This window comes from Impatiens glandulifera, chromosome 4, assembly GCF_907164915.1.
Source record: "Impatiens glandulifera chromosome 4, dImpGla2.1, whole genome shotgun sequence".
NCBI lineage: Eukaryota > Viridiplantae > Streptophyta > Magnoliopsida > Ericales > Balsaminaceae > Impatiens > Impatiens glandulifera.
The window spans coordinates 2,370,163-2,396,847 of NC_061865.1; the positions used below are offsets into that span (position 1 = coordinate 2,370,163).

At 29.4% G+C, this 26,685-nt stretch overlaps 3 protein-coding genes and 2 non-coding genes across 5 annotated transcripts; 3 read left to right on the forward strand and 2 right to left on the reverse strand.

Annotated features, from left to right (window-relative positions):
• Positions 1-55: 55 nt before the first annotated feature.
• On the reverse strand, positions 56-127 carry TRNAE-UUC. Its single transcript has one exon. It is a non-coding gene; the product is annotated as a tRNA-Glu (tRNA).
• Positions 128-3,793: 3,666 nt separating this feature from the next.
• TRNAF-GAA lies at positions 3,794-3,866 on the reverse strand. The gene has a single exon. It is a non-coding gene; the product is annotated as a tRNA-Phe (tRNA).
• A 2,641-nt stretch (positions 3,867-6,507) lies between these two features.
• On the forward strand, positions 6,508-12,375 carry LOC124933924 (pyrophosphate--fructose 6-phosphate 1-phosphotransferase subunit beta-like). Its single transcript, XM_047474368.1, has 16 exons — positions 6,508-6,764; positions 7,516-7,671; positions 7,765-7,886; positions 8,193-8,246; positions 8,370-8,476; positions 8,626-8,731; positions 9,560-9,623; positions 10,118-10,206; positions 10,755-10,886; positions 11,000-11,170; positions 11,294-11,409; positions 11,514-11,625; positions 11,704-11,788; positions 11,865-11,909; positions 12,007-12,075; positions 12,171-12,375. The coding sequence occupies exons 1-16, from the start codon at positions 6,569-6,571 to the stop codon at positions 12,242-12,244; spliced, it is 1,698 nt and encodes a 565-aa protein (XP_047330324.1). The 5' UTR covers positions 6,508-6,568; the 3' UTR covers positions 12,245-12,375.
• Positions 12,376-16,039: 3,664 nt separating this feature from the next.
• On the forward strand, positions 16,040-17,786 carry LOC124933796 (homeobox protein SBH1-like). Its single transcript, XM_047474239.1, has 4 exons — positions 16,040-16,177; positions 16,262-16,508; positions 17,227-17,489; positions 17,580-17,786. Exons 1-4 carry the CDS (start codon positions 16,040-16,042, stop codon positions 17,784-17,786), a joined length of 855 nt encoding a protein of 284 aa, XP_047330195.1.
• A 1,683-nt stretch (positions 17,787-19,469) lies between these two features.
• LOC124933798 (subtilisin-like protease SBT2.4) lies at positions 19,470-23,440 on the forward strand. The gene is made up of 7 exons (XM_047474241.1): positions 19,470-19,657; positions 19,731-20,273; positions 20,359-20,454; positions 20,530-20,599; positions 20,676-21,302; positions 21,374-21,641; positions 22,746-23,440. The coding sequence occupies exons 1-7, from the start codon at positions 19,470-19,472 to the stop codon at positions 23,417-23,419; spliced, it is 2,466 nt and encodes an 821-aa protein (XP_047330197.1). The 3' UTR covers positions 23,420-23,440.
• The last annotated feature ends 3,245 nt before the right edge of the window (positions 23,441-26,685 follow it).

The following is a 26,685-nucleotide window of genomic DNA, read 5'->3' on the forward strand; positions in this document are numbered from 1 at the left end:
GTCGTAAAAACTTGAGTTCATGACTTAATGAACTAAGAAAAGATTAAAAAACAAATTCCGATGCCGGGAATCGAACCCGGGTCCCCTGGGTGAAAGCCAGATATCCTAACCGCTGGACGACATCGGATTTTGATTGAAATTTCTATTTTGTTAATAATAACTTCACCATGAACAATGATATATTGTTTTTATTCAACTTTATTTTCACACTTAGATTTAAATAATTTTGTTCGGTTGAAATATGAAAAAATGTCTTTTATTTTGAAAAAAATATTAAAAAAGTTATTTTAGTTAATAAATTAAAAAAATAAATGTGATTGTGAGGTATATTAAAAAAAGGAAGTACATTTAACATGATAGAGATTGTCTAACGCCACAAAAATGTTCTACAGATAGTCCCTAGTCCCTCCAACCGAACCTGTTTAGACAGACTCTCAATGGAGCCGATTCCTTCTTTCAACCTATATCGAAGATCGAAGACATGATCTTAATATGCGACGAAAGTCAAAGTGCAAACGTGATTTATGTGTAGATTATGTAGTGTTTTTCTCTAATAGTGCATAAACATTACTATTATACTAGTGGAAAGAAACTGTTAATGCATCGACCTATTGATTAGTTCATATAGTTATTATTTTGCTTACGAAATTAAGCGTGTAGATAATTTTATTAGTATTGAATGTTTGTGAATTTTTGCTAATTTGTGTATATCGATCCATCATATCAGTTATTTATTGTTGCGAGACAATATTATTTGTTATTGGAACAAAAAAAATGTTATTCTTTGGCTTTTTTTCCATTATACCTATTTGTGGATTACATTATTAAAAAAGAAGACAGGTTTGCTTATGAATGCTTTTTTTCAATGTGGGAAGAATGTAATGACTTTGAACAAACTTAGTAAGGAAAAAAAACAGAACAAACTTAGTAAGGAAAAAACAAAAATTTTCGATGCCGGGAATCGAACCCGGTTCCCCTGGGTGAAAGTCAGATATCCTAACCGCTGGACAACATCGAAATTTGCTTGTCATTTCTATATTTTTATAAAAACATCACTATAAATAGTGATATATTGAGTTTTTTTCAATTATTTTTTGCACAATTAAATTTAAAATATTAAAATATTCTTGTTCGGTTGAAATATAATATTATATATTTTTTTAATACAAATATTATTTCAATATTTTAATTAATAAATTATACATGTAAATTAAAAAAGAAATTAACTTAGCGTCGTCAAGAAAATGTTTTAATAATCCCTTCAACTAGGGAAATTTGATCAAATGATCATCGGAGGCTATTCTCATATTTAACCTCAAAAATATCAAATTTTATTTTTAACTTTTTTTATAATTTTTTTCCCTTTTTACCCTTACTAACATTTTCCTTTTTTTTTCTTCTTTTTCTTCTTTTTCTTTTTATTCTTCTACTTCTTTTTCCTTTTCCCCACATTTCTCCTTCCCGTTTTCTCCCCATCTCTTCCCGACGACATTGTTTCAGCCCCAACCAGCCACAGCCGCCGTCCCCCTATCTCCCCGGAGACCTTGCTCTAGCCCCAGCCGCTGTTGCTCTCTGGAATCACAAACAGGCCGACTCCCGACGATCGCCAAGCCTCGGAGACGCTAAGCCCGACGTTCGCCCAACATTACTGAGGTTAGTAATGCTTAGTTAGTTCTACTCCCCAATTATTTTTCCGATTTTTGCATGTTGAGTATGAAGTTTTATAGTTTTAGGGTTTTAGTTTAGGTTTTAGGCTTTAGTTAGGGTTTAGGGTTGAAATGCTTAGTTAGTTCTATTGTTTTGGTTTGAAATGTTTTGATCCGAGAAATATAATTTAATCTGAATGGTTTGTGAATGGGGCGTGGATCGTGGGGGTGGGGCGTGGGGATTATGCGAGGGGCGTGTGGTAATGCGTGGGTGGGGCGTGGATTTAATTGCAATTCAATTGCATACCACGCAATATGTAAAACGAATTTAATAAATTTATTAATAAGCGGGGATAGTTTAGTTGGGGGAGTGTTTGACTGAAGATCTAAAGGTCAGGTGTTTGGTCCACCTTCACCTCAAAAGTTTTATTTTTCTATTGGAAATTTTAAACAAACCATGTGACATCCCTGGTAAAATAGAGTTGTTATGCTGTAATGGATTCCTTATCTAAAACTGACCTTCAGATCTTCACCAGGAATAAAGTTTTTTACCTTCAGATTCAATTTCAAAACCTCTAATTCGAATCGCAATCAAACTGGATCATCACCGAGACCACAAAATGAGAATAAAGTGAATGTACTGAAGAAAATGAAGTCTATCAATTAAGTAGCTAGTAAATCGATACGATTGATTATATGGAATTGAATATTAATGAATTGAATATTTAGGTTACCGTTCTATAGAAGATGGCCTCACGGTGAGATTGCGAGGAGAGGAACGGTATCGCTGGATATAAGTAATTGTAATGATCTGAGTCTTGATTTGAAGAGCGACGCGGATTCAGTGGAAGGCGTTTGATCTCAATCTATGGATATGGATTAAGTGTCTTCAGTACTATCAGCACATAGTATAAAATTGCCAATTATGGTTTATGGTATCAATTTAGACGACTTGCGAAACTTTCATGAAACTCGTTTTTCATTTTACTATTTGGCTTTTTGGGTGGAGAACTAGACAAGGAGATATGTTTAAGAATGCATTTAACTGAATTGCCTGGTAAATGTCATATTTCACAATGATATCCTAGGTCTCTGTCTTGAAGGTGTGCTTCAATGAATTTTCTCATTCAAAATTTTATGACTGCAACAGTGTTTTGTTCCAGCTTGAAAATTTTATATTTCTCAATGATATACTAGGACTCTGTCTTGATGGTGTGCTCCAATGAATTTTCTCATTCAAAATACTATGACTTTAACAATGTTCTGTTCTAGCTGGAAAATTTTATACTGTTTGGAAAATTATGAATCAATTAGTGAATGGAGTAAGAGGTGTTAGAAGCTCCTTTGATTCATGTGACTTGCGATGATATGATATACCGAGTGCGAATACTCTAGAGCTCCATGGAACACCCCTGTTTTACTTAATTCTGTAGCTCATATTTGGCTTCTTTGATAGGGAGGGGTGGAAAAGGCAATATGTCTAAGAATACATTTTACCATTCATGGATGTTATAACTGAATTCTCTTTATATTCTGCCTGGGAATTGTCATATTCCACAATGATAGACATTTAGCTCTTTGTCATGATAGTGCTTCAATGGATTTTCTCATTCATAATACTAGGTCTGCAAGAGTGTTAATGACGTTCTATCTGATATGAACCAATTAGTGAATGGGTAGGTGTTAAAAGATTCTTTGATTTCTTCTGCTTGGAAATTGTCTTGCACTCGTTTGTTAATGCATAATGTGTCCACAATAAATGTATAAGAGAGTGTATTGTGTTTGGGCATACTTTGGAAGAAGGAACTCTGCTAGCGGCTTATGTTTTATTTGATGCTATTATTTTGTCACATATATACTTCAATATATTTGTATTGTTGTTATTAAAAATAATTGTTAATGTTGTTTCTAAAACATTTTGTTCTATTTGAATTGATATATGAGATCTCTTTCATTTTTTGAGATGATGCATTTCTTTTCTTCATTGTCTTTTTTCTAAGAACTTTTTCTTTTAGTTTTTAATGTTAAATTTTAATTTGTACACTTTTAGAATACTCTAATTTGCACACTATGTATGGAACAAAACATTTATAAACATTTATATAATTTACTTAAACACAAACTTGTTTCAATAGAAAAAAAACTTTTGCGGTGAAGGTGGATCGAACACCTGATCTTCAGATCTTCAGTCTGACGCTCTCGCAACTGAGCTATCCCCGCTTATTAATAAATTTATTAAATTTGTTTTACATATTGCGTGGTACGCAATTGAATTGCAATTAAATCCACGCCCCACCCACGCCCCACCCACGCACTACCCCACGCCAGTGGCGGACCTACAAGGGGGGCCTTGGAGGGCCCGGGCCTCCCCCAACCAGGGTAAAACTTTTTAGATATTATATATATGTTTATCAAATAAGGCTTTGCCTCAATGGTTTTGGAGATGAAATGTATAGTAGAGGTCAGGTGATCTGCCTCTAACATTTCTTTAATTATAACCTTATTTTATACCAACACTATTTATAATAAACTATTTCATAATTATAGTATTCTAATTTTAAATATAATTTTATTAAAGTAATTATTATTAATATTTTATTTTATACAAAAAAATATTTTCTAAAATAAAAGTAATTATTATTAATATTTTATTTTATACAATTTTTTTCTTCTAAAATACAATATTTATAATAATACATAAAATTTAGTTAATATATAAATAAAATTTATTTATATAAGTTAAAATATAAAAAATTATATATAAAATAATGAAAATCATATAATATTATTATTTATTTTAAAACTACATTTATATTATAATTTTGTTATATATATATATATATTTTATTAATTTTAATATAATTAATAATACAAATTACTTATAAATATAAGGGTAAAATAACAATTTATATAAATATAAGGGTAAAATATTATTTTATATTTCTTAATTTTAAATTAATTTTAAATTATTTCAACAAATAAATGTATTGGTTAGATTTTATTTAGGGGTTGTGACACATATTTATTTTTAATCATTTATTTTATGTAGGATATAGAATAATGAAGATGTTCTATAAACGAATTTGTACTTCTACATCATATGACCAGCATGAGTCTTCTCAATCAATTAATGAGCCTACTAATGAGTCTAATGTTACTGATCAAATATACATGGTTAGAATATAGCATATCAAAAGATGCATCATTTTGTTTTTGGTGTTATCTTTTCAAACCTTTAAATAGAGAAAACGTAGATGATACATTTATAGGAGATGAGTACAAAAATTGGAAAAGAGCATTAGAAAGATTCAATCGTCATATGAGAACTTCAAATAGTTGTCATAATGAAGCTAGAATTCAATTTGAATCATTTTAAGATCAAAGACATAACGTGAGAAACGTTTTACGTACACATGGTCGTGATATAGAAATAAATTATCACACATGTTTAACGACAATATTTGATGTAACACGCTTTCTATTGAGGCAAGGATTACCTTTTCGAGGACATGATGAGTCAAGTAGTTCATCAAATAAAGGAAATTTTCTTGAATTGATTGATTAATATAGTCAACGTAATGAAGATATTTGTCTTCTTTTGTACCGACTCATGGACAAGAATAATTTAGTAATTGTGCTTATTAGTATTTTTATGTAATTATCGAGTAAAATTTTAATTAAAAAATGCATTTATTTGATAGCCAAAAAATGCTACGTTATTAGGTATTTGGCCTCCCCGAGAAAATATTTCTGGGTCCGCCACTGCCCCACGCCACAACCCCCACGCCACAACCCCCATTCACAAACCATTCAGATTAAACTACATTTCTCGGATCAAATCATTTCAAACAAAAACAATAGAACTAACTAAGTATTTTAACCCTAAACCCTAACTAAAACCCTAAAACCATAAAACTTCATACTCAAAATGCAAAAAACGAGAAAAATCATTGGGGAGTAGAACTAACTAAGCATTACTAACCTCAGTAATGCTGGGCGAACGTCGGGTTTAGCGTCTCCGGGGCTTGGCGATCGTCGGGAGTCGGCCTGTTTGTGATTCCAGGGAGTAACGGCGGTTGGGGCTGGAGCAAGGTCGCCGGGGAAGATAGAGGGACGACGACTGTGGCTAGAGCAATGTCGTCTGGGGAGTCGCAGGGGAAGAGAGGGAGAAAAGAGAAAACGGGAAGGAGAAATGAGGGAAAAGAAAAAGGAAAAGGAAGAAGAAGAAGAAAAAAAAAGGGTTAGTAAGTATATATAAATGGAAAAAATTAAAAAAAAAAGTTAAAAATAAAAATGGATTTTTTTGAGGTAAAAAGTCAAAATGACCGAGGTTCATTTGATCCAATTTCCCTTCCTATGAAATAAAATAAAATAATATTTTAAGTATAATTTAATTATACATAATTTTGTCTTATAATCTATTAAATTTAAATAAAATAATATTTTAATTATAATTTAATTTTGTCTGATAATCACTTATCAAAATAATAAAAATATTTATTTTGTAAATCAATTGTTACAACTAATAATAATATTTTAAATATAAGTTATACCTTACATTCTCTTTTGCCTCACCAACAAAGATGAAAAGTTGTTAGGTGATAGAAAGAGAATAATCCACTACCGCTTATGCATCATATAGCTCATGTACCAGCACCACAATCGAACGGTAATCCCTGCGCAAGAAATTGATCTGGACGGTCTACCTAACTTTGAAACACGTGTCAGGTCAATACGAAATACCGAAACTACCCCTAACAAGGTATATTCTTTAAAATCTACCGAGGTTAGGCGGAGAATCCAAGGACGATTTTGCCCTCACCATTCACTCTACTACTAATAAGACTAGAGAGACTGTGCCGCGGAAATTGCAGAGACTGCACTCTACGTTTTTCGTAAGATCTAGTTTTCTTCTCCGATCAATGGCGACTGCGGTGGTGTCTAACGGAAACGGCCATATCGCCGGTAAGAATCCTACTCCGGCGTCCGGCAGGTCTATTTCTGTTTATAGTGAAGTCCAGACTAGCCGCCTTGATCATGCTCTTCCTCTTCCGTCTGTACTTAAGAAGCCTTTTAAGGTTGTTGAAGGTCCTCCTAGCTCGGCTGCTGGAAATCCAGGTACTGATCTCTTTATTCTTATCGTAAAATGAATTTGTATCTATGTTTAATGTGAAATGATGAGCGATCCGTTTATCTACTGATATCTTCGTTCTTATCGAGAAATGGATTTGTATCTATGTTTAATGTGAAATGATTAGCGATTCGTTTATCTACTGATATCTTCGTTCTTATCGCCAAATGGATTTGTAGCTAAGTTAGTGTGAAATGATGAGCGATCCGTTTATCTACTGATATCTTCATTCTTATCGAGAAATGGATTTGTATCTAAGTTTAATGTGAAATGATGAGCGATCTATTTCTCGATTGATATTAGCATTGTTATTAGATCCTTGTAAAATTTCAGGCTATTTTGTATCCTTTGTTTGTTTTAATGATGAATGAAATATTTAATCTCTAAGATCTTCGTGTGAAATGATGAGCGTGTGAAATGATGAGCGATCCATTTATCGATTGACATTAGCATTGTTATTAGATCTTTGTATAATTCCAGGCTATTTTGCATCCTTTTTATGTTTTAATGATGAATGAAATATTTAATCTCTAAGATCTTTGTGTGAAATGATGAGTGGATTCATTTCTCGATTGATATTAGCATTGTTATTAGATCCTTGTAAAATTTCAGGCTAGCTAGTAGATCTTTAAGGTCGATGTACTAGATGTATTAGACTGACATGTTTGAATAATGGAAAACTTAAGAAAGTATCTATTGATATTGTGATTGAAAGAGGAGTTTTATTGTGGATTTCAGATGAGATTGCAAAGCTTTTCCCATGTCTGTTTGGGAGGCCATCGGCAGCTTTGGTTCCACATAGTGAACCTCTTCCAGTTCAGAACTTAAAGATTGGAGTGGTTCTATCTGGAGGACAAGCTCCTGGAGGACACAATGTGATATCTGGGATCTTTGGTGGGTATTTGATATTGGATTCATTGGTTTTTACACTTGTTCTTCTTTTCAATAACTGCTGTTTAACTAAGAATTCTTTTTGTTATGCAATAGACTATCTTCAGGACCATTGCAAGGGAAGCACACTCTTTGGGTTTAGGGGTGGACCAGCTGGAATTATGAGGTGCAAATATATAGTTTTGACCCCAGAGTATATCTATCCATACAGAAACCAGGTGCGTGTCCTTAGTCTTAACTTGTATCATCGCTTTGAAAAATATCATCTGGCTTCTCTGTAGTGGAAACTGTGAATACACTCGCATAAGATTTTGTTATTTTTTGCTAGCTTGGGGGATTTAGAAACCCTTTCCTTGCATTTGAAATCCTCACAAAAAAATAGTGGAAGAAAATCTCATATACTGTACTGGAAGAGAAAATTTATTTGCTGATGTAAAAAACTATCTGGAGATTTAGAACGTTTTGTCTATGTTGAACCTATATGAATTTAATCTCTTCGTCTTACTTTGGATTCTCCGTTTCAGGGTGGGTTTGATATGATTCGCAGTGGTAGAGACAAGATTGAAACTCCAGAACAGGTAAGCATATGTTACTATGTTCAAGGCATTGCATGCAACCAATAAATTATCTTAGAATCTAGTTGTGAAATTTTGCCTTTATTTGAAGACTAAACATGCTTATGTTAATTGACATTATTGCAGTTCGACCAAGCCGCAGAAACAGCTAAGACTCTTGATCTTGATGGGATTGTTGTGATTGGTGGAGATGATTCAAACACTAATGCTTGCCTCCTTGCAGAAAATTTTAGGTGAATTATTCAGGTTTCATAAAAGTACTGTGCATTAGCTGCATCCTAATTAATACAAATCTCCTAAATCATGGGATCGTTAATATTGTTTGTGTGATGGTCTTTTGTTCTATTATGGGGTCTCATGAAGGCATACTTTCTCATTTCAGGAGTAGAAATCTGAAAACCCGTGTGATCGGATGCCCCAAGACAATTGATGGTGACTTGAAATGCAAAGAGGTTCCTACAAGTTTTGGATTTGACACTGCTTGCAAGGTGATTCTACTCTATTTTTGTAGTAAATTTTTTTAACACAAGGTGTTTTCCTTTATTATTCTTTCGCGAGAAGAGATAAATATGTGATTAAACATGATCATATACTTAATAAAGATCTCCACCTTAGGCATTTAACTTGCAATTTGTTTTTACCACAATTTGAGTGGTTTTGCTAATCTGTGTTGCCATTATGTTATAACTTTTTATGGTTAAATTGTTGTTGTTCAAAAATGTTTTTCTAATTAGTGAATCAATTTCTTTTTCAAAAGTTGGAGCTTACTAGAGCATCCTATATCCCTGTAGGCTCTTGTTTTCTCTGCCAGTTCTTTATAGGTAGAAACCCACTCGAATCTAAAGTTTGAAAGATGTCCAAATTGGGACCCAATTTTTAGTTTCACCCAAATTAGACTTGAAGATTAATTATAAACCTAAGTTAAGTTTGAAAGAAGTTCAAATGACCAATACTTCCATCACATTTAAACTCTGTTTATTGTCTCTTTTAATTTATCTTGTTTTGAACATTGGTTATAACTTTGCATCATTATTTGGACTTTTTCAATCTTTGAGAATTATGTTGAACAAAGCATAACATTGGTGCTGGTTTAAACATCTCTTTAACCTGGAAGTCCTGATTCTTTATGGTAATCTACATAAAAAAAGAAAAAATCACATTTCTTTGCTGAATTTATCCGATTAAGTATTCTTTATTTTACATAAACCATATTGTTAATAGGGAACCAAAAATCTTGACATATGGTTTTGTCCAATCTTAAACGTTTTTATGAAAAAAAAATATCTGATTGTTTTCTCAATATCTTGGTTTTTCAGATTTACGCAGAAATGATTGGAAATGTAATGATAGATGCTCGCTCAACTGGAAAATATTATCACTGTAAGTGTTGAGAAGTATAGGCATTCTGTGCCTATATGTATTTTCAGTCAATTCATGTCTTCAGTTTTACTGCACAGCTTTCCACAATTTTATTCCATTTTGGCCCATCACCAGAACATGAGGACCTTCTATGTCAAAGGCAATGAGTATCAAATGTGAAAGTCTTCCATTGTGAAATAGGAATATATGAAATAAATATTAATTTAATTTCTTTGTAGCATCTTGAACAAGATCTAAGATAAACTCATTGGTTTTGTTATCTATCTGACTTCCTCAAGTAGCAAGAGTACAAAAGTATGGTGTTTTTCGAGGGAATATAAATCCATCAAGATTCCTGTAGATCTTGTGCGTTTGTATTCAGTAGTATTCTTTATTGTAAGTCGTTGGTAGGTTGTAACTGATGGGTCCGCAGTATTTTAGGTCCATGCATTTCTTCTTCAACAATGCATAACGTTTTAAAGCTTGCAGATTATTAAGTTTTCAATTGTTTGCAGTTGTGCGTCTGATGGGTCGTGCAGCTTCACACATCACATTGGAGTGTGCTTTGCAAACTCATCCTAATGTTACTTTAATTGGAGAAGAGGTACTCATATATTTGATCGTGCTCTGATCCTCCATAATCCGAAGTATATTTTGGAAGTTGTAAATTCTTGAATTTGACAAGAAGATGCTAAGATTATGCAACTTTGTGATTGCAACAACCTGTGTTTTACATACATAGTCTCAATTATTAAATTTAGTCAGATACAAATATTATTTCCATCACCCTATTTGGAAACACTTATTGTTTTTGTGTGTATGTGGATCCTTTCCTAGATACAAAAACAAAAATAAGTTTACGACTCTTTGTGACTAAATTAGTTTCCAAACATTTATGTATGTGGAAACATATCGAGATATAGAAATGAAAACATAAATGTTTCCAAATATTTACAAACTACATGCTATTTTAGCTCATTCTGTAATGTCCATAAGTTAGGGCTTGTTCCCATTCATTGGTTAAGTGTAAGTGTTGAGGAAAGTCAAGACTCTTTAGCATGTTAGATATGTGAAGTTAAATGCTAGCAAATCGGAATTTTGATCACTTGTATACATTAGCAACTTTGTTTGACGTTTAATATATGTTTGCAGGTTTTTGCCAAGAAAGAGACTTTAAAGAATGTCACTGATCACATTGCTGATGTCATATGCAAACGATCCGGACTTGGTTACAACTATGGAGTAATCCTTATTCCAGAAGGCTTGATTGATTTCATTCCTGAGGTAATATCTCGTGCAATCTTTGTTTGTCTCTCTTTAATGATTGTATTTATGTCTGTGATTTACTCTTGTGATTCTAATTATTGATAATTAATATGATTCTAATCCAATTGCAGGTGCAACAACTTATTTCTGAGCTGAATGAAATTTTGGCTCATGATGCTGTAGATGACGCCGGTCTATGGAAGAGAAAACTCAATGAGCAAACTCTTCAACTTTTTGACCTTTTGCCTCAAGCAATTCAGGAACAGTTGATGCTTGAAAGAGATCCTCATGGCAATGTTCAGGTGCGTTAAGTTGATATATTGATGATGAACATTGCTGCTCAACAATCACTTTCCTCCGTTTTCTGTTGTAAAATTCTATACCAGTCTGTTTTCATGTAATGATTTTGACTGTTCATTCACCAGGTTGCCAAGATAGAAACAGAGAAAATGCTTATTCAAATGGTTGAAACCGAACTGGAGCACAGAAAGCAAAATGGTGCTTACAACGGCCAATTCAAGGGCCAGTCCCATTTCTTTGGGTACTCATTCATCTATATTATCATTCAAGTGGATTGATTTATCCTTTATTTTGAACTGAAAATGGTTATGCAGTAAGTAATTTGTTCTTATCTCGAAAATACAGCTACGAAGGAAGATGTGGTTTGCCATCTAACTTTGATTCTGCATATTGTTATGCATTGGGTTATGGTGCCGGTGCCCTTCTTCAATCTGGCAAAACCGGACTCATATCATCCGTATGTACTTCCTTTTTCATTTTTGCAGTAATTTCTTTCTTTTCTTTTTATTAACTCGGATGATGCATCTATCTACAGGTAGGAAACTTGGCAGCTCCGGTTGCAGATTGGTCCGTAGGTGGAACTGCACTGACTTCACTTATGGATGTCGAAAGGAGACACGGTATGTGGTGCTGTCAAAATATGGTGTCCAATTCACACATGTTTCAAAAAATCATTTAAATTATTGTATTTTGCAGGTAAGTTTAAGCCTGTGATAAAGAAGGCAATGGTTGAGCTTCAAGGTAAGAGATCGATTGTTATTATTGTTATTATTATTATTATGGATAAAAAACAATACCGATGTCCTTTTGTTAAACGCTGGAAAACCTCTATATTCAGGTGCGCCCTTCAAGAAGTTCGCATCGATGAGGGAAGAGTGGGCCATCAACAACCGATATATCAGCCCTGGTATGTTGTTGTTCTATATATTTTTCGATATATTTTTGTTTGTTTATGTAGGTCGGTTTAGTTGATTGTGTTTTGTGTTTATAACAAATAAACAGGTCCGATTCAGTTCCATGGGCCGGTATCTGATCAAGTTAATCACACCTTGCTTCTTGAGCTTGGAGAAGCATAAAAAAGATGTCAAATTCCTCTTCTTATGTTATCTTTTGGTTGTTCTTGAATGTGGATTAATAATGTCTTATTCCAAAACAAAAACATCCTAAATTTTTATGTGTTTGGTTTCTTGCCTAGGACGATTTTTCACCCATTCATAAGAGAGCACAAAGCTAAATATTAGTCATTATGGATAGTTTTATGGTAGTTTGGTTGTGATCCATTTTGGAGTAATGAGCATCTTTCAAAAAAATTGTGTCCAGTTTTATTTGGAAAATTTAAATAAATATATTAGTGGTGATAAATATTTTTTTTTTTTTATTAGTGTTAAGTAAGATTGGGACACAAACATGGGAAAAATTGATCCAACCAGGGCAATTGATCAGTCCAATTTTCAAATAGTTTTTTGGCTTTTAAAGGAAAATGTGTTTTAAAATGAAGAGATATGTTTAGACTTGTATAATATTTGAGTGGAAGTTTAAAGGGTAATTTAACATTGGAATGAAAGTTAAAGGGTGAGTTTGATATTTAAGTGGAAGATTAGGGCCCCTATAGTCATGAGTCTCATGACATGACATAAAGCTTGCTCAAGAAGGGAGCGCCTACTTATATATATATATTTGGATATACTTTAATAATTAAAATAAAGTATCATAAGCAGCATTACATTGGGACGGCTTTTGTTGAAATCGAATCTAAAAAGTTCGACGAGAATGTTTCATATAATAAAAAAATAATACAAAATTAATAAAAATTCATTAAATTATTTATAAATTTCAAAATATTGTTTGCAATTAAGAGGTTCATTATTTTTATTAGGGACAATATAATTAAATAAACACAAATTTTTAAATAATAAATTAATACAATTAAAATAAATATCAATTAGTAATTATACGCAAAATGTTCATACCATTCATTTTTTTTAGTCTAGCAAATGAAGTTTATGAAATAGTTTGTCATATATTCTTAATGTCTAAAACTAAAAATTGATAACTAGAAGTAAGTAAACATAATTAACCAAAAAACGGAGAGTGGATGTGATAAATAAGAAAAAAAAGTGATTTTTTTTAAGAAAAAACAGGATAAACTCTCACCGGGTTAATCCGAATTGTTGAATTTCTGGTCCAACCGACGGGTTGACCGAATTTAACTAGGTTAATTGCATTTTTTTTTTTCCATCCATACAACCCAGTTTGTTGACCGATTCACCTGGTTTGCCTATCGGACCTTAAAACTATGCTAAAAAGAGAAAAGACAGCATGTTTATATATCTCTATGGTCGTTTTTATGAAAATAATGAACAAATGTTAATTGAAATAATGAAATGAGGTTAAATCAAACTAGGCCTGAGTTTTGGGAATAAAAACAAAAATAAGATTTGAGTAGAGTGTACGGTATGTTGTGTTGAGGTTGGATTTTCAAGAGAGGAAGAACTTGTTGATAGGTTAGCTTTTCATGTGGCGGCGGCGTACTAGTGATTTTACTTAACATGCCAAATATCTAAATTAACCCCTATTGCTTCACTATACATACTATTTTATACCATTACTTCAACAATCTGTTATATTATATATATAATTGATAGCAAATAATTTCATTGAAATCATTTATAATAGGAAAAAAAAGAGAGAATAGAAGAAGTGATTTTCTATAACAATTATAAATTAGTTATCTCATCAAAATTTGATAAAAAAAATGAAACAATTAGATAAATTTGTGTTTTTAAATAGTTGTTTATTTCTGGTGAGAGTGATTATGTGGATTAATTCAGGGCTAGTTTGATTCAGTTTATTGACGCAACCAGTTTATTCTTAGTTAAGTTTGATATGATCTCAGCTTATTTAATTGTTAAGATTTAGTATCGCTCAATTTATTTATTTATAATATTTATAATATATTATTTAATAATTAATATTATTTAATAATTAATATTATATATATAATGTTATATATATTTATTAATTTAATTTTAAATATTAATAAATGATTTAAATTAAAAAATAATATATATTTGAAAATAACTTATATTAATATATTATTTTTTATAAATTTTTATTAATATATAATTTAATTATTAATAAATGACTTAAATTAAAAAATAATATATTTTAAAATAAATAATATGAATATATTATCTTTATAAATATATAATTTTAAATATATTTAATATAAATATGATATAAAAAATATATAGATATATATAAAAATATTTAATAATATATCTTTTTCACATTTTTACACTCTCTTCTCTGATTTAATTTTTCAATTGTCAATTTTTTTCGATCATTCTCACACTCTTAATATTATCATTCATTTCGGAATTCATCTAAATTGTAATCAGTATTTTAGATAATTAATTAAAATTAATTTAATTTCTAAAATTATAATTATAAATAAAAAATATCAAAGTGTATTTATTTTTCATATTTTTGCTTCATCATTTTATATATTAAGATACATATATTATAAATAATAAATAAAAATATATTTAAATGTATATTTTTTATTATAATAATTTTATATAAAAATATTATAAATATATGGAATAGATGAGAAATAATGAATAAAATGATTAAAAAGAGATTAAATAGACGAATGAATAAAATTATTAGAAATAAATGAGAGAATGAATAAAAAAATATTTAAAAATGATGAGAGAGAAACGCTGAAATGATAATCTTAAACGGAGGAAGATAGAGAAAAAATTGAATTTAAACACAAAAGTGTGTTTGATTGTAATTTGTTGCGTGAGCTTATTACGCAAAGTTACTCTAACAACTTATAAACACGCTAAATCAAACTAGCACTAAAAGGAGATGACTGAATAAATAAATTAATAAATTAAAAAAGATGAGAGAGTTCAATCAAGATTGTATTATTATTTTTTCTTATTCTAGATATTTTTTATATCCATCTTGTTCATTCATTTTTTTCGACTAATTTGAATCATTGTAATTCTTTCTATTTTTTTATTTAATGTCATTATGTAGTTTTTTAAAAATAAAAATAAAAAATTGATTAATTTTATTCTCTTTCTATTATTTATTTATATAATTAATAAGTAACTCATTCACTAAAATAAAATAATGTAATTAAATAAATTTAAGTTTATATAAAAATGGTTAATGGGAGTTAATTTTGAGAAAATAATATATATTTTTTTTAAATTTTAAAAGATAATAATATTATATGATAATAATTATTTTTATATCAAATATTCTATTAATAAATTGAAGTATTTGATTAATAAAAAAAAAATGATATTTTATTATGGTTATATTAAAAAAAAAACAACCGACCAAAACCAATGTGAGAATTATGGAAGGGTACAAGAGGTGATTCCGTGCACCCAAGTGCAAAAACTATGGTCTGCATCACTCGATATGATCGATCGATCGATCCATCCATCTCTCTCTCTCTAGAAATTGCTAGTTATGGCAGAGCATCACTGCCTCTGCTAGAAATCATGTGAGAGAGTTTTCGTTGGAAAGGTAAATTTACACCTTTTTCTTCCAAAACCCTAAAAACTTAAAAGTCTCATATCTCTCTTTTTCTTTCTTTCCTTCTCCCCACACGTCCTCTCTCTTCTCCTGTAAACTTCCTTTTGTTTCTCTGCAACTTCTTTTATTAGGGTTTAATATATATTATGATCCACAAGAAAACAACTTAAAAGCCTGTAACCACTGACTACTCAATAGTTTAGGATTTCCTCTAAAAGAAGCATAAATCTCGGGAGACCCTCTCTCTGTACTTCCCATCTCCATTTATTATTATTCTAGAGAGAGAGAATTTATTAGGGTTTGTAAAGAAAATGAACAACGGTGGTTATCTCCAACTCCCTCTTCCCTTCTCCCTTCCTTATAATGACGAAGGAGGAGCAGTTAAGGCCAAGATCATGTCTCATCCTCATTACCAACGTCTCTTATCTGCCTTCACCAATTGCCAAAAGGTATTATAATATCACTTAGGGTTTATGTTTTTCCTAAACTTTTTCAAAACCCTTGTTTTGATTAATGAAGTTCATGCATGACAGATTGGAGCGCCGCCGGAAGTGGTGGCAAGGCTGGAGGAGGCGGCGGCGGCGATGGGTGGTTGTGTGACTTCATCAAGCTGTATTGGTGAAGATCCGGGTTTGGATCAGTTCATGGAAGCTTATTGTGAGATGTTGATTAAGTATGAACAACAACTATTGAAACCCTTTAAGGAAGCTATGATGTTTCTTTCAAGAATGGAGTCTCAATTTAAAGCTATTACTGTTCTTGCCTCTTCAGACGTTTCTGGTAATGATTTGTTTAACTTTTTTACTTGAATCTGATTGGATGTTCATGTACTTGAATCTCTTTTAAATCCTATGTTAAACTTTTCATGTTATTTCTAGCTTCCTAGGTAGTCTTTCTGTAAATAATTAGTGTTTTTTTTTTGTAATTTACTACTTGTATTACCATTTCTTTTGTCTTAAAGATCATTTAAAAAAAACAAGTGAAAATGTATTAAATCTAACTTAAGAGCTTGATTTTGATGTTGGTCTTACTTGGTTTGGTTTAAAGAATCAAATTAATGATTCAACTTATCAACTAAAATATTAAAAATATTTTATATTATTTTTTTTATTAAACAAGCTTTTAAAATAAAAATAGTAACATATTTATCAAACAAGCTCTAATATGAAAGTCACATATTTAAGGCCTTGTTAAAACAATCTTGTTGAGTTGGGATTATAAATAAATAAGTTATTTTTCTAGGAATTAGAGGGTATTATTAAATAATGATTTTTTTTAAAAAAAAATATAAGGTATTTTTGTTGATGATACAAAGAGATGGTGAATATTTGTTAATTATTCAAGTAACTCAATCCTAATTAGGCCTAACTAAGTAAATATGGATAATATTTCTTTCTTAGTTTGATGTTCTTTGAGTTTGTGTATGTTTTGGTTCATAATTTTGTGACATTTTGTAAATTATTACAATGTTTGTAAACCTAATTAACATCTCTTTCATCGTGCGTGGAAGGTTTTGACAAGAATGGTTCATCGGATGAAGATGAAGAAGTCGAGGCCACAAATATCAACAACAACATGATAATTAATCCTCAAGCTGAGGACATAGATCTCAAAGGTCAGCTTCTACGCAAATACAGTGGTTATCTCGGCAGCCTGAAACAAGAATTCATGAAAAAGAGAAAGAAAGGAAAGTTACCAAAAGAAGCAAGACAACAATTGCTCGATTGGTGGAGTCGACATTACAAATGGCCATACCCTTCAGTCAGTTCATATATTATTAGAACTAACTATGTTATTTTATTCAATTCAAATCGATAATTGAGATTAATTTTAGTTGGCGAATCGAAACAGGAATCGCAGAAGGTTGCGTTGGCCGAATCGACGGGTTTGGATCAGAAGCAAATAAATAATTGGTTCATAAATCAGAGGAAGAGACATTGGAAACCATCGGAGGATATGCAGTTTGCGGTTACGCAGCCTCATTATTTCTTCGATAATAATAATGTTTTTGGTAATCCATTAATTCCAATGGATCTTTCTTCGAACTCTATCCTTTAGAAATATGATGCATGCAGGTTATAATTATTTAATTAATGATCATGTTTCCTAAATTATTATTATTATGTAGCATTTTGTATGTTATATTTCATTATTATTTATCTAAGACCTTATTCATATGGATGGCTGCATAATGTATGTAGTACTCTTTCTTTGTGATCAATCTCTTTATATATATATATTAAAATTAAATGGTGATTCAATATTTTATTGTTGATGCTTTTGTTTGTGGTTCATTATTTATTACCAGGGTGAAAACTAAATCACAATTCTTTAAAATAAAATTTACATATACATTAACTATTACATTTTTTTTCAAAAGATTAAATTTATTTAATTAACTTAAGATATTTGGATTCTTCAATTTCTACCATTAAAAACAAAGATTTAGCTCATCTTCCAACAAAATGACACATACTACTTTGTGTATTTTAGTGTATTATATTTGTTAAATTTAATAGATGTTTTTTTTTATTGAGTTTTGGGAAGTTGGTATTTAAGACTTTGGAGACAAGATTTTTGAATTTATTCATTAGTATATTTCAATTTTGCTAATAACTTCTACATTGTGAATGGTTTATATATGTATATATATTTTTTGTATAGATTGTATGTTGAGTTTTTGTGTTTTGATGATTAGTAATTTTGTTTTTAAGCTATATTTTGATAGGTGTTTTTTATTTTATTTTTATTTTTTTTATCTTATTTGATTTGTTTGTAAGGCATTACGGTGACATTAAATATATTGTTTTTTTTATCTATTTTTTTTTATTATAAATGTTTTTGTGTTGTGGTTGAACTGTGACTTTTATTTATTTCTTTAACAATTAATTACATTATTTCCAATACAAATTTGAAATAATTTGCTTAAAGAAAAGCAACTTTATTTTGATGTAGAAATGATTCATTTTATGATTTAGAATACCACATTCATTTGTGAGAATTAATGTTTCATTCTTTCTAATGTGTGATGATTTGCAGATATCTAAATTGTTTTTTAATCATACTTAATTTAAATTTGGTTAACTGATTAATTATATATCACCATTTTTTAAAAAGTAAATAAATCTACAACCATATTCACATAATCTACATTAATGATACTAAATGATGACAAATGCCAATATTTTGTTTTTAAAATAATACTTTTTTTCAACATTTATTTTTAAATAATACTTTTTCATTACTTTCAGTGTTAGTTACTAGTACCAGACAACTAAGTAATAAATTAAACCAAACAACGAACTTCTACCAAAAAAAAAATAATCGCTCATACATCATTTTAATTTATATTAATTTATAACGTCATTTAAACTAAAGTCAACTTGAAAAGCCTCACCACGATGCTCATAGTTTACATTAATTTGTTCTCCACACTCCAAACAACATTTTCCTAATTTTCGAAATCTTGTTTAACTTGTTTATTTCTTAACTAAAGGCATAACTAAAGGCATCATTAATTAAAGTATTTTGTTTTTATCTCATTGCATAATTTTATATTACAAAAAGCAATTACGTGTGAATAATTACTCCTATTTGTAGCTAGCTAATTTGTAACTGATAAAAAAAAATATACAACTTTATTCACATTAGAAACATTGTGTTGTGTCACATTAATTAATTATCAACTATATATATATCATGATGATCATGATCAAATCCTTACAAGAAAAGAGTAAAAAAATGCAGTTTCTTTTGGTATTCTTGATTTTCATTCCATGCATGATCATCAACACAACAAGAACATTAGCAAAGAAGGAAGATAGAAAAACCTATTTGGTTATCATGAAAGACAACCCCCCTGTTGCATTTCATCCAGGATTAGAATTAGATTCTCTTAAACAAGGATTTAAAAAGCTTAATCCCAACAGGTATGTTTTGATGTCTTGTTTTTTCTTAGTACAGTTACACCATATCATTGAATTAAGACATTTTTGTGATCAGCGAAGCTTGCAGGGCTCATGCAGAGTATTTGGTGAATACCCATGATCATATTCTCCATTCAACACTAGATTCTGGTTCATACACCAAGCTTTATAGCTTCAAACATCTTATCAATGGTTTTTCTGTCCATACAACACCTGATCAGGTAAAGAAGATGAAAGGGGTTGGAAAGGTGAAGCTGGTGGAGAAAGACAGAGGAGCTAAATTGATGACAACTTACACACCTGAGTTTTTAGGGTTACATAAAGGAATTTGGACTCAGGAAGGAGGAGAAAGGAATGATGGAGAAGGTGTGGTTATTGGAGTTATAGATACTGGCATTAATTATAGACATCCAAGCTTTTCTTATGATCCTTTAAACCCTTTTCCTTCAAATCTATCTCATTTCAATGGTGGGTGTGAACAAGGAGCTCGTTTTCCAGCTAATGCATGTAATGGGAAGATTGTTTCAGCAAGATTCTTTTCTGCTGGTGCGAAAGTTAATGCTGTTCTTGATCCTTCTATGGATTTTCTTTCACCTTTTGATGCAGTTGGACATGGAAGGTATGTTTTTTGATCATAAAAATCTAATCTTTCAATGCTAATCAATGATCATGAGTTCATGACCATACTTTTTTAACATATGTAGCCATGTTGCATCAATTGCTGCCGGAAATTATCGAGTCCCGGTTGTTGTTGATGGTACCTATTACGGTCAAGCTAGTGGAATGGCGCCGCGAGCTAGGTAATCCATTTTTTTGTCTGTTTTGTTAATGCAAACATCAACCAATTTCAAATTCTCAGTGTTTTCCTAAAACAGAATTGCAGTTTACAAGGCTATATTTCCGACAATTGGGACTATGACCGATGTAGTTGCTGCCATTGATCAAGTAAGTTAATAATTAACAGATCCCATTTCGTTTCAAGCTTGATTTTTGATGGGTGGTTTTCATTTATTTTTCTCAGGCAGCAATGGATGGTGTTGATATCTTAACACTTTCGGTTGGACCAGACGAGACACATGAGGGAGATACACTTACCTACATGAATGTGTTCGATTTATTCATGTTGTCTGCTAGAAGGGCAGGAGTGTTTGTGGTTCAGGCTGCCGGTAATAATGGTCCGATTCCATACAGTGTTCTTTCATACAGCCCATGGGCTGTTGGTGTGGGTGCTTGTCGAACAGACAGGACATATCCTGGGACACTGATTCTAGGAAATGGTCGAACAATAGAAGGAATTGGATTATCAGGAGCAAATTTGGGAAATGGGTTGTTGAAATATAAACTGATCTTAGCTAAGGATGCAATTAACCCAAATGGGTCATTTCAAAAAACAGCTGAATACATTGAAGAATGTCAATTTCCAGAAGCATTCGATCCTGTTTTGGTTCAAGGAAGTGTGGTTATTTGCACATTTTCTCAAGGGTTTTACAACCAAACATCTTCAATGACGGCTATTATCAACACAGCAACTAATCTAGGGTTTGAAGGGTTTGTTTTCTTAGCTAATCCATCTTTAGGTGACTTTGTTGCAGAGCCTCTTCCTTTTTCTGTTCCGGGTATTATGATTCCAAAAACAGATGATGCTAAGGTAAGTAAGTAAATAATGTTTGTTTTCAAATAATCCAAATTATGAGTTAATTTTTGTTGGGTTTGGTGCAGATTATAATGGAATATTATGAATGGGAAACAATGAGAGATGAGAATAGAGGTATACGGTTTGGTGGTAGAGCTGCCATTGGAGAAGGAAGAGCTGCTTCTTTTGGGGGAAATAGAGGGGCAACAGTTCTTAGGTCTTCTTCAAGAGGACCAGATTTCATCAATTCTAAAAGAACTCCTGCAGATGTATTGAAACCTGATATTTTGGCACCAGGACATCAAATTTGGGGGGCTTGGAGTCCGGTTAGCCTTTTTGAACCTATTTATTCCGGTAAGTATGCAAACATAGTATTGTCTTCTTTAATTGTGTTTTTTTGAAAAATGATTGGGAGCACGACTTTGGGGAGCGACTCGTACAGCGAAAGTGATTTCGTTGTTATACGAAAGTGACTTCACTGTTATACAAAAGAGACTTCGTTGTTATACGAACGTATAACAGCGATGTCACTTTCGCTGTACGAGTCGTTCCACCAAAGTCGTGCTCTCTATTGTTCCTCTGTTTTTTTTATCTAAAATTCAATCATCATTTCGTCTAATTAAATTTTAATATTTAAATAATAAAAAACCATTTTTTATAAAAATTTAATCATGAAAAACAAATAAACTAAAGATCAAATCAAATGGTTTGTTGGATTTTATCTAGGTTTATGATAAAAAAGTTGTTTGACTTAATTTTTATTTTATCAAATGGTTTGTTGGATTTTATCTAGGTTTATGATAAAAAAGTTGTTTGACTTAATTTTTATAAAATAATTTTTTTTTAGTTTGATGATATCATATTCTACCCATATAAATAAATGAACTATAAAGATGAGAGAATATTTTATATAAAAAATATTTTGGTATTTGGATGTATATGAATAATAAGTTAGATGAAGTGATAAGAGGTAAAACAATCAATTTTTTTGGTTAAAATTTTCAAAATAAATTAAAGAAATCTAGTGATCTTGATTTTTTTTTAGGGGTGTTTGAAATTTTGTCCAAAATATTTTGTTTTATAAAAATATAAGTTATTTGTGTTCTTAATGAGTTTAATTATTAAAATATTCTTTAGTATTTAATTAAAATTAATAAGATTAAAAGTGGATGTATTTTAGGATTTTAGTTGATAAAACGTACATTTAATAAGTATAAGTATAATAATAGTGACGTTATTGAGAAATAATTTAGTAATTTTTTTTATTTTATAAATCCACATCAAATGAGAGTTTTAGTGAATTATTAAAAAAACTTGATTTTAAGAAATTGTATATTAATATATAATAATAATAAAATAATTTATTTTTTTAAAAATATATGTTATTTTAGTATTTTGTTTAATGAACGATGTTATCGTTAATTATATATAGATAAATTTTGATTGTATTGTTTGTAGGGAACAATTTTGCGCTTTTAACGGGAACTAGTATGGCAGCACCACATATAGCGGGAATAGCAGCATTGATAAAGCAAAATCACCCGTCATGGACTCCATCCATGATCGCCTCAGCAATGTCAACAACCGCATCCACACACGACTCAACCGGTGAACATATAATGGCAGAAGGATCTAAATTGTATAGCTTTTACAAATCATCATCTTTTGACATTGGTGCGGGTTTAGTCAATCCAAGCCTAGCTATCGATCCCGGTTTAGTTTTCACATCGGGATATGATGACTACGTCAACTTTTTATGTTCTCATCCAAACACGGATCCAGATATGGTCAGAACCGCGACCGGTGGGACTTGTGGGTCGTTTGGAAATCCATCGGATCTAAATTTACCATCGGTGACTATGACGAGACTTGTGGATTTTGCAATAGTGAAACGGAGTGTGAAGAATGTAGGAGGAAAGGTAGAGACTTATATGTGTGCGATATCGCATCCAAAAGGAGTGAAGGTGAAAGTGAAACCTAGTGTGTTTAGAATTGAACCATTGAGAAGTCAAAGATTGGAGATTAGGCTCAAGGTAACAAAGAAGATGGAGGGCTTTAGGTTTGGTGAAATTGTTCTAATTGGGAGCTTAAACCATATTGTAAGGATACCTTTGTCACTTCTGTCACAATAAGTGCAGTAACACTCATTTGTTTGAGACTATAATGTAAGAAAACACATAAATTTGAATTTGTCTATTTCTTTTTATACTTCAACGCAATTTTTGTTTTAGTTTTAATCGAATGCAAGATTGAGACCTAAATCATATGACAAATGATTTCCAAATCCAACAAAATGTACAACTCAGGTTTCTAGCTATGCAAGATGGGAAGGTTCATCTTCTAACCTACGACAAAAAGAGGTGGATATCCTACCCTCATGAGGTCTTGGGTTTGAGCCATTACGCAGCAAATTTTGCTCGCCCGATTAAACTGGTTGACTATATTTATGGGTTATATGCTTAACTCACGAAATTAATCGCACTCTAAATGCGAATCTATCGTTCTAAAAAAATGAAAAATAAGTGTATGGTCATGACTTCGTACAACAACTATCTTTTTTGGGTTCAGTTCCCTCCTATCACTAACCAAAATGTATACATCTTCTTTAGAGTTTAATAAATTTTAATTGGTGTAATTCATTTTTGACTCGTATAACATGTTTATTATCGTTTTAAATATATTTTTGAATTCTCATCAATTTAACACGTTTCAACCGGTTATATATATTTTGAACTGTTTAATACGATTACATTTTTAATGGATATTCAACTCAAATATATTGAAATAATTATGAAATGGATTTGGTTTTGATTTCTTGTTAATCAATGTGTTGAGTAATATATTCTAAAAATCTATTAATATAATTAAATAAAATTACTTTATAAATAGTATAAAGCCAATGTATACAATTTATCTAAAATTTATATGAATTGTCTCATTTTTAACACTATCTAATTCAATCATAAATTAATTATAATAAAATAAATAAATAAAATTATCGGGTTCAACTGTACCTTGATGGCTTGACCTACCTAACAATGCTATAATAAAACAATAAGGCCTTGTTCACTTTGGGTTATTTAAAAAATTCATACAAAATCTATTTTCTAATAAATTATTTCTCACCAATCACATCACTCATATCATTAACTAAAATAAAAAAAATACCTTCTATTTTAAATTATTATTTTTTATTTTATTTATATATCAATACCTTTAAGTCTTTTTACCAAAAATAATTATTACTTTCTTAAAATTATCACCCATAATCTAATTTTTCTCTCTCTTAATTTTTAAAAAAACCCACACAACCGTACAAGGGCTAAGATATTTTGCTAGGAAAATATTAAAATTATAACTCCAACCTAAAATATGATTAAAATTAAGAATTATAAAATCATATTTGGTTTTGAATTCATTATAATTTTAATAATATTCTATCAAACCTACCAATTAAAATTATACATGTAAATCCAATTCCATTCAAAACTTTAATATATAATGATAATATATATATATATATTTTAATATATATTTTAAATATTTTAGTTATTGAATGGTGTAATATAATTAATCAATAATAAATGAAACTATGTTTATTTATAAGTCAAGTTTGATTTAACGTTTAAACTGCATTTAGTATTTGCATATTAATATGGTATAATAGTATGTAATAAGTTAAAGGTAAAAATTAAAATTAAATACATATTTGATAAAACTTTTTTTTTCTCTTTATAACTTTTTAATATTTTTTATTCATTATCTCTAATATATTCCATCTCTTTTAAATATATTTTTTAATTTATTCTATCATCTATTCATACATTTTTTATATTTTTTTATTCATTTTCACATCTATTTTATCTCTTTCTAATTTCTTATATATTTATATAAAATTATAATAATAATAAAACATAAATTTAATCATTAAAATATATTTTTCTTTTTAACTATCTTATTTAGATATATATTCATTTATATGAACTCATATTTAAAATTTAAAAGAAAAAAAAAATCACTACATTGTTTACTTGTAAAATATACTAATAAAAAATCATTTAAACATAAATATTATCAAAAATTAACTCAGCCTCTTTTATTAAACCATAGTTAATTTTTATTTTTTAATTTATATATATTAATTAAATATTAACATATTTTCTCATTATTCTTTTTTTATTAATTAATAAACTTTTTATTTACCTTTTTCTTTAAAAATTAATTATTTTAATTTTATATTTCTTCTTTTAATATTTTTCTTATATTAACATTGATTATTGATTATTTAAAAAAATTTTAGTCGGTTGAATATAACAATCACTTATCTTTTTAATAATAAAAATCTTTCAACACAAAAATAAATTAATTAATAATTAAGAATTGAATAATAATAGAAACTCATTCATCAAACATCAAAAGAATAATAATAAAATATTAGATATAACAATATTCCTTAATATTACTATAAGTCATAAATCAAAAATTAAATACAAAATTATTAATTATATTTTTATTCATATTAAATTAAATAAGATAGAAATCCTTAAAAAAAATATTACAATAAAACATAAATTACTAATTTTGTTTTTTTTAAAATAAAAATTTAAGAATTATAAAAAATAAAAACTTATAAAAAAAGATGAAATAAAAAAAAGAAATTAATATAAAAATATAAAAAAGAAATAAATTTAAATGATTTAATTAATGAAAAAGAAAGAGAGAATAAATATATTAATATTTAATTAATAAATATATAAATAAAAAAATAAAAATTAACTAAATTTAATTAAAGAAGACTAAATAAATTAATTTTTAATAGTACATAAGTTATGTTTAAATAATATATACGTCTGAGCTAGTTTGTACAAATACATAAGTATGTTTTGAGTGAATTTTTTTTTCTATTTATATATATATATATATATATATATATATAATTTTTTTTTACATTTACAAGTTAAATAAATAAAAAGAAAAAGATATATTTATTTATACAACTAATTCACTTGAATATATGTATTAATAAAAAATTATTTAAACATATATATTATCAATATCAATGATTCAATGAACATAGTTAATTTATATATTTATTAGTTAAATATTAATATATTTTCTCTCTCATTCTTTTTCATTAATAAATAAATCCTTTATTTTTATCTTTTTCATACAAATTTTATTATTTCTATGTGAGTATTTATTTTTGATTATTTTAATTTTATTTTATATATATGGACGTCATTAATTATTTTAAATTTATATTTCTTATTTCTTTTTTATATTTTTTATTATATTAACATTAATTATTAATTATTTTAAAATTATTTAATCTCAATGATGAAATATAATAATAATTTATCCTTTTAACAATAAAAATCCTTCAACACAAAAATAAATT

Excerpts from the sequence above, each read along its gene's own strand:
- LOC124933796 (XM_047474239.1), top strand. The coding sequence starts at position 16,040 with ATGAACAACGGTGGTTATCTCCAACTCCCTCTTCCCTTCTCCCTTCCT. Across the intron at positions 16,509-17,226 it reads TGCCTCTTCAGACGTTTCTG|CGTGCGTGGAAGGTTTTGAC; the intron begins GTAATGATTTGT and ends CATCTCTTTCAT. Across the intron at positions 17,490-17,579 it reads ACAAATGGCCATACCCTTCA|GAATCGCAGAAGGTTGCGTT; the intron begins GTCAGTTCATAT and ends GAATCGAAACAG.
- LOC124933924 (XM_047474368.1), top strand. The coding sequence starts at position 6,569 with ATGGCGACTGCGGTGGTGTCTAACGGAAACGGCCATATCGCCGGTAAG. Across the intron at positions 8,477-8,625 it reads CTCCTTGCAGAAAATTTTAG|GAGTAGAAATCTGAAAACCC; the intron begins GTGAATTATTCA and ends TTCTCATTTCAG. Across the intron at positions 11,910-12,006 it reads GGCAATGGTTGAGCTTCAAG|GTGCGCCCTTCAAGAAGTTC; the intron begins GTAAGAGATCGA and ends CTCTATATTCAG.
- LOC124933798 (XM_047474241.1), top strand. The coding sequence starts at position 19,470 with ATGCAGTTTCTTTTGGTATTCTTGATTTTCATTCCATGCATGATCATC. Across the intron at positions 19,658-19,730 it reads AAAAAGCTTAATCCCAACAG|CGAAGCTTGCAGGGCTCATG; the intron begins GTATGTTTTGAT and ends TTTTGTGATCAG. Across the intron at positions 20,274-20,358 it reads GATGCAGTTGGACATGGAAG|CCATGTTGCATCAATTGCTG; the intron begins GTATGTTTTTTG and ends TAACATATGTAG.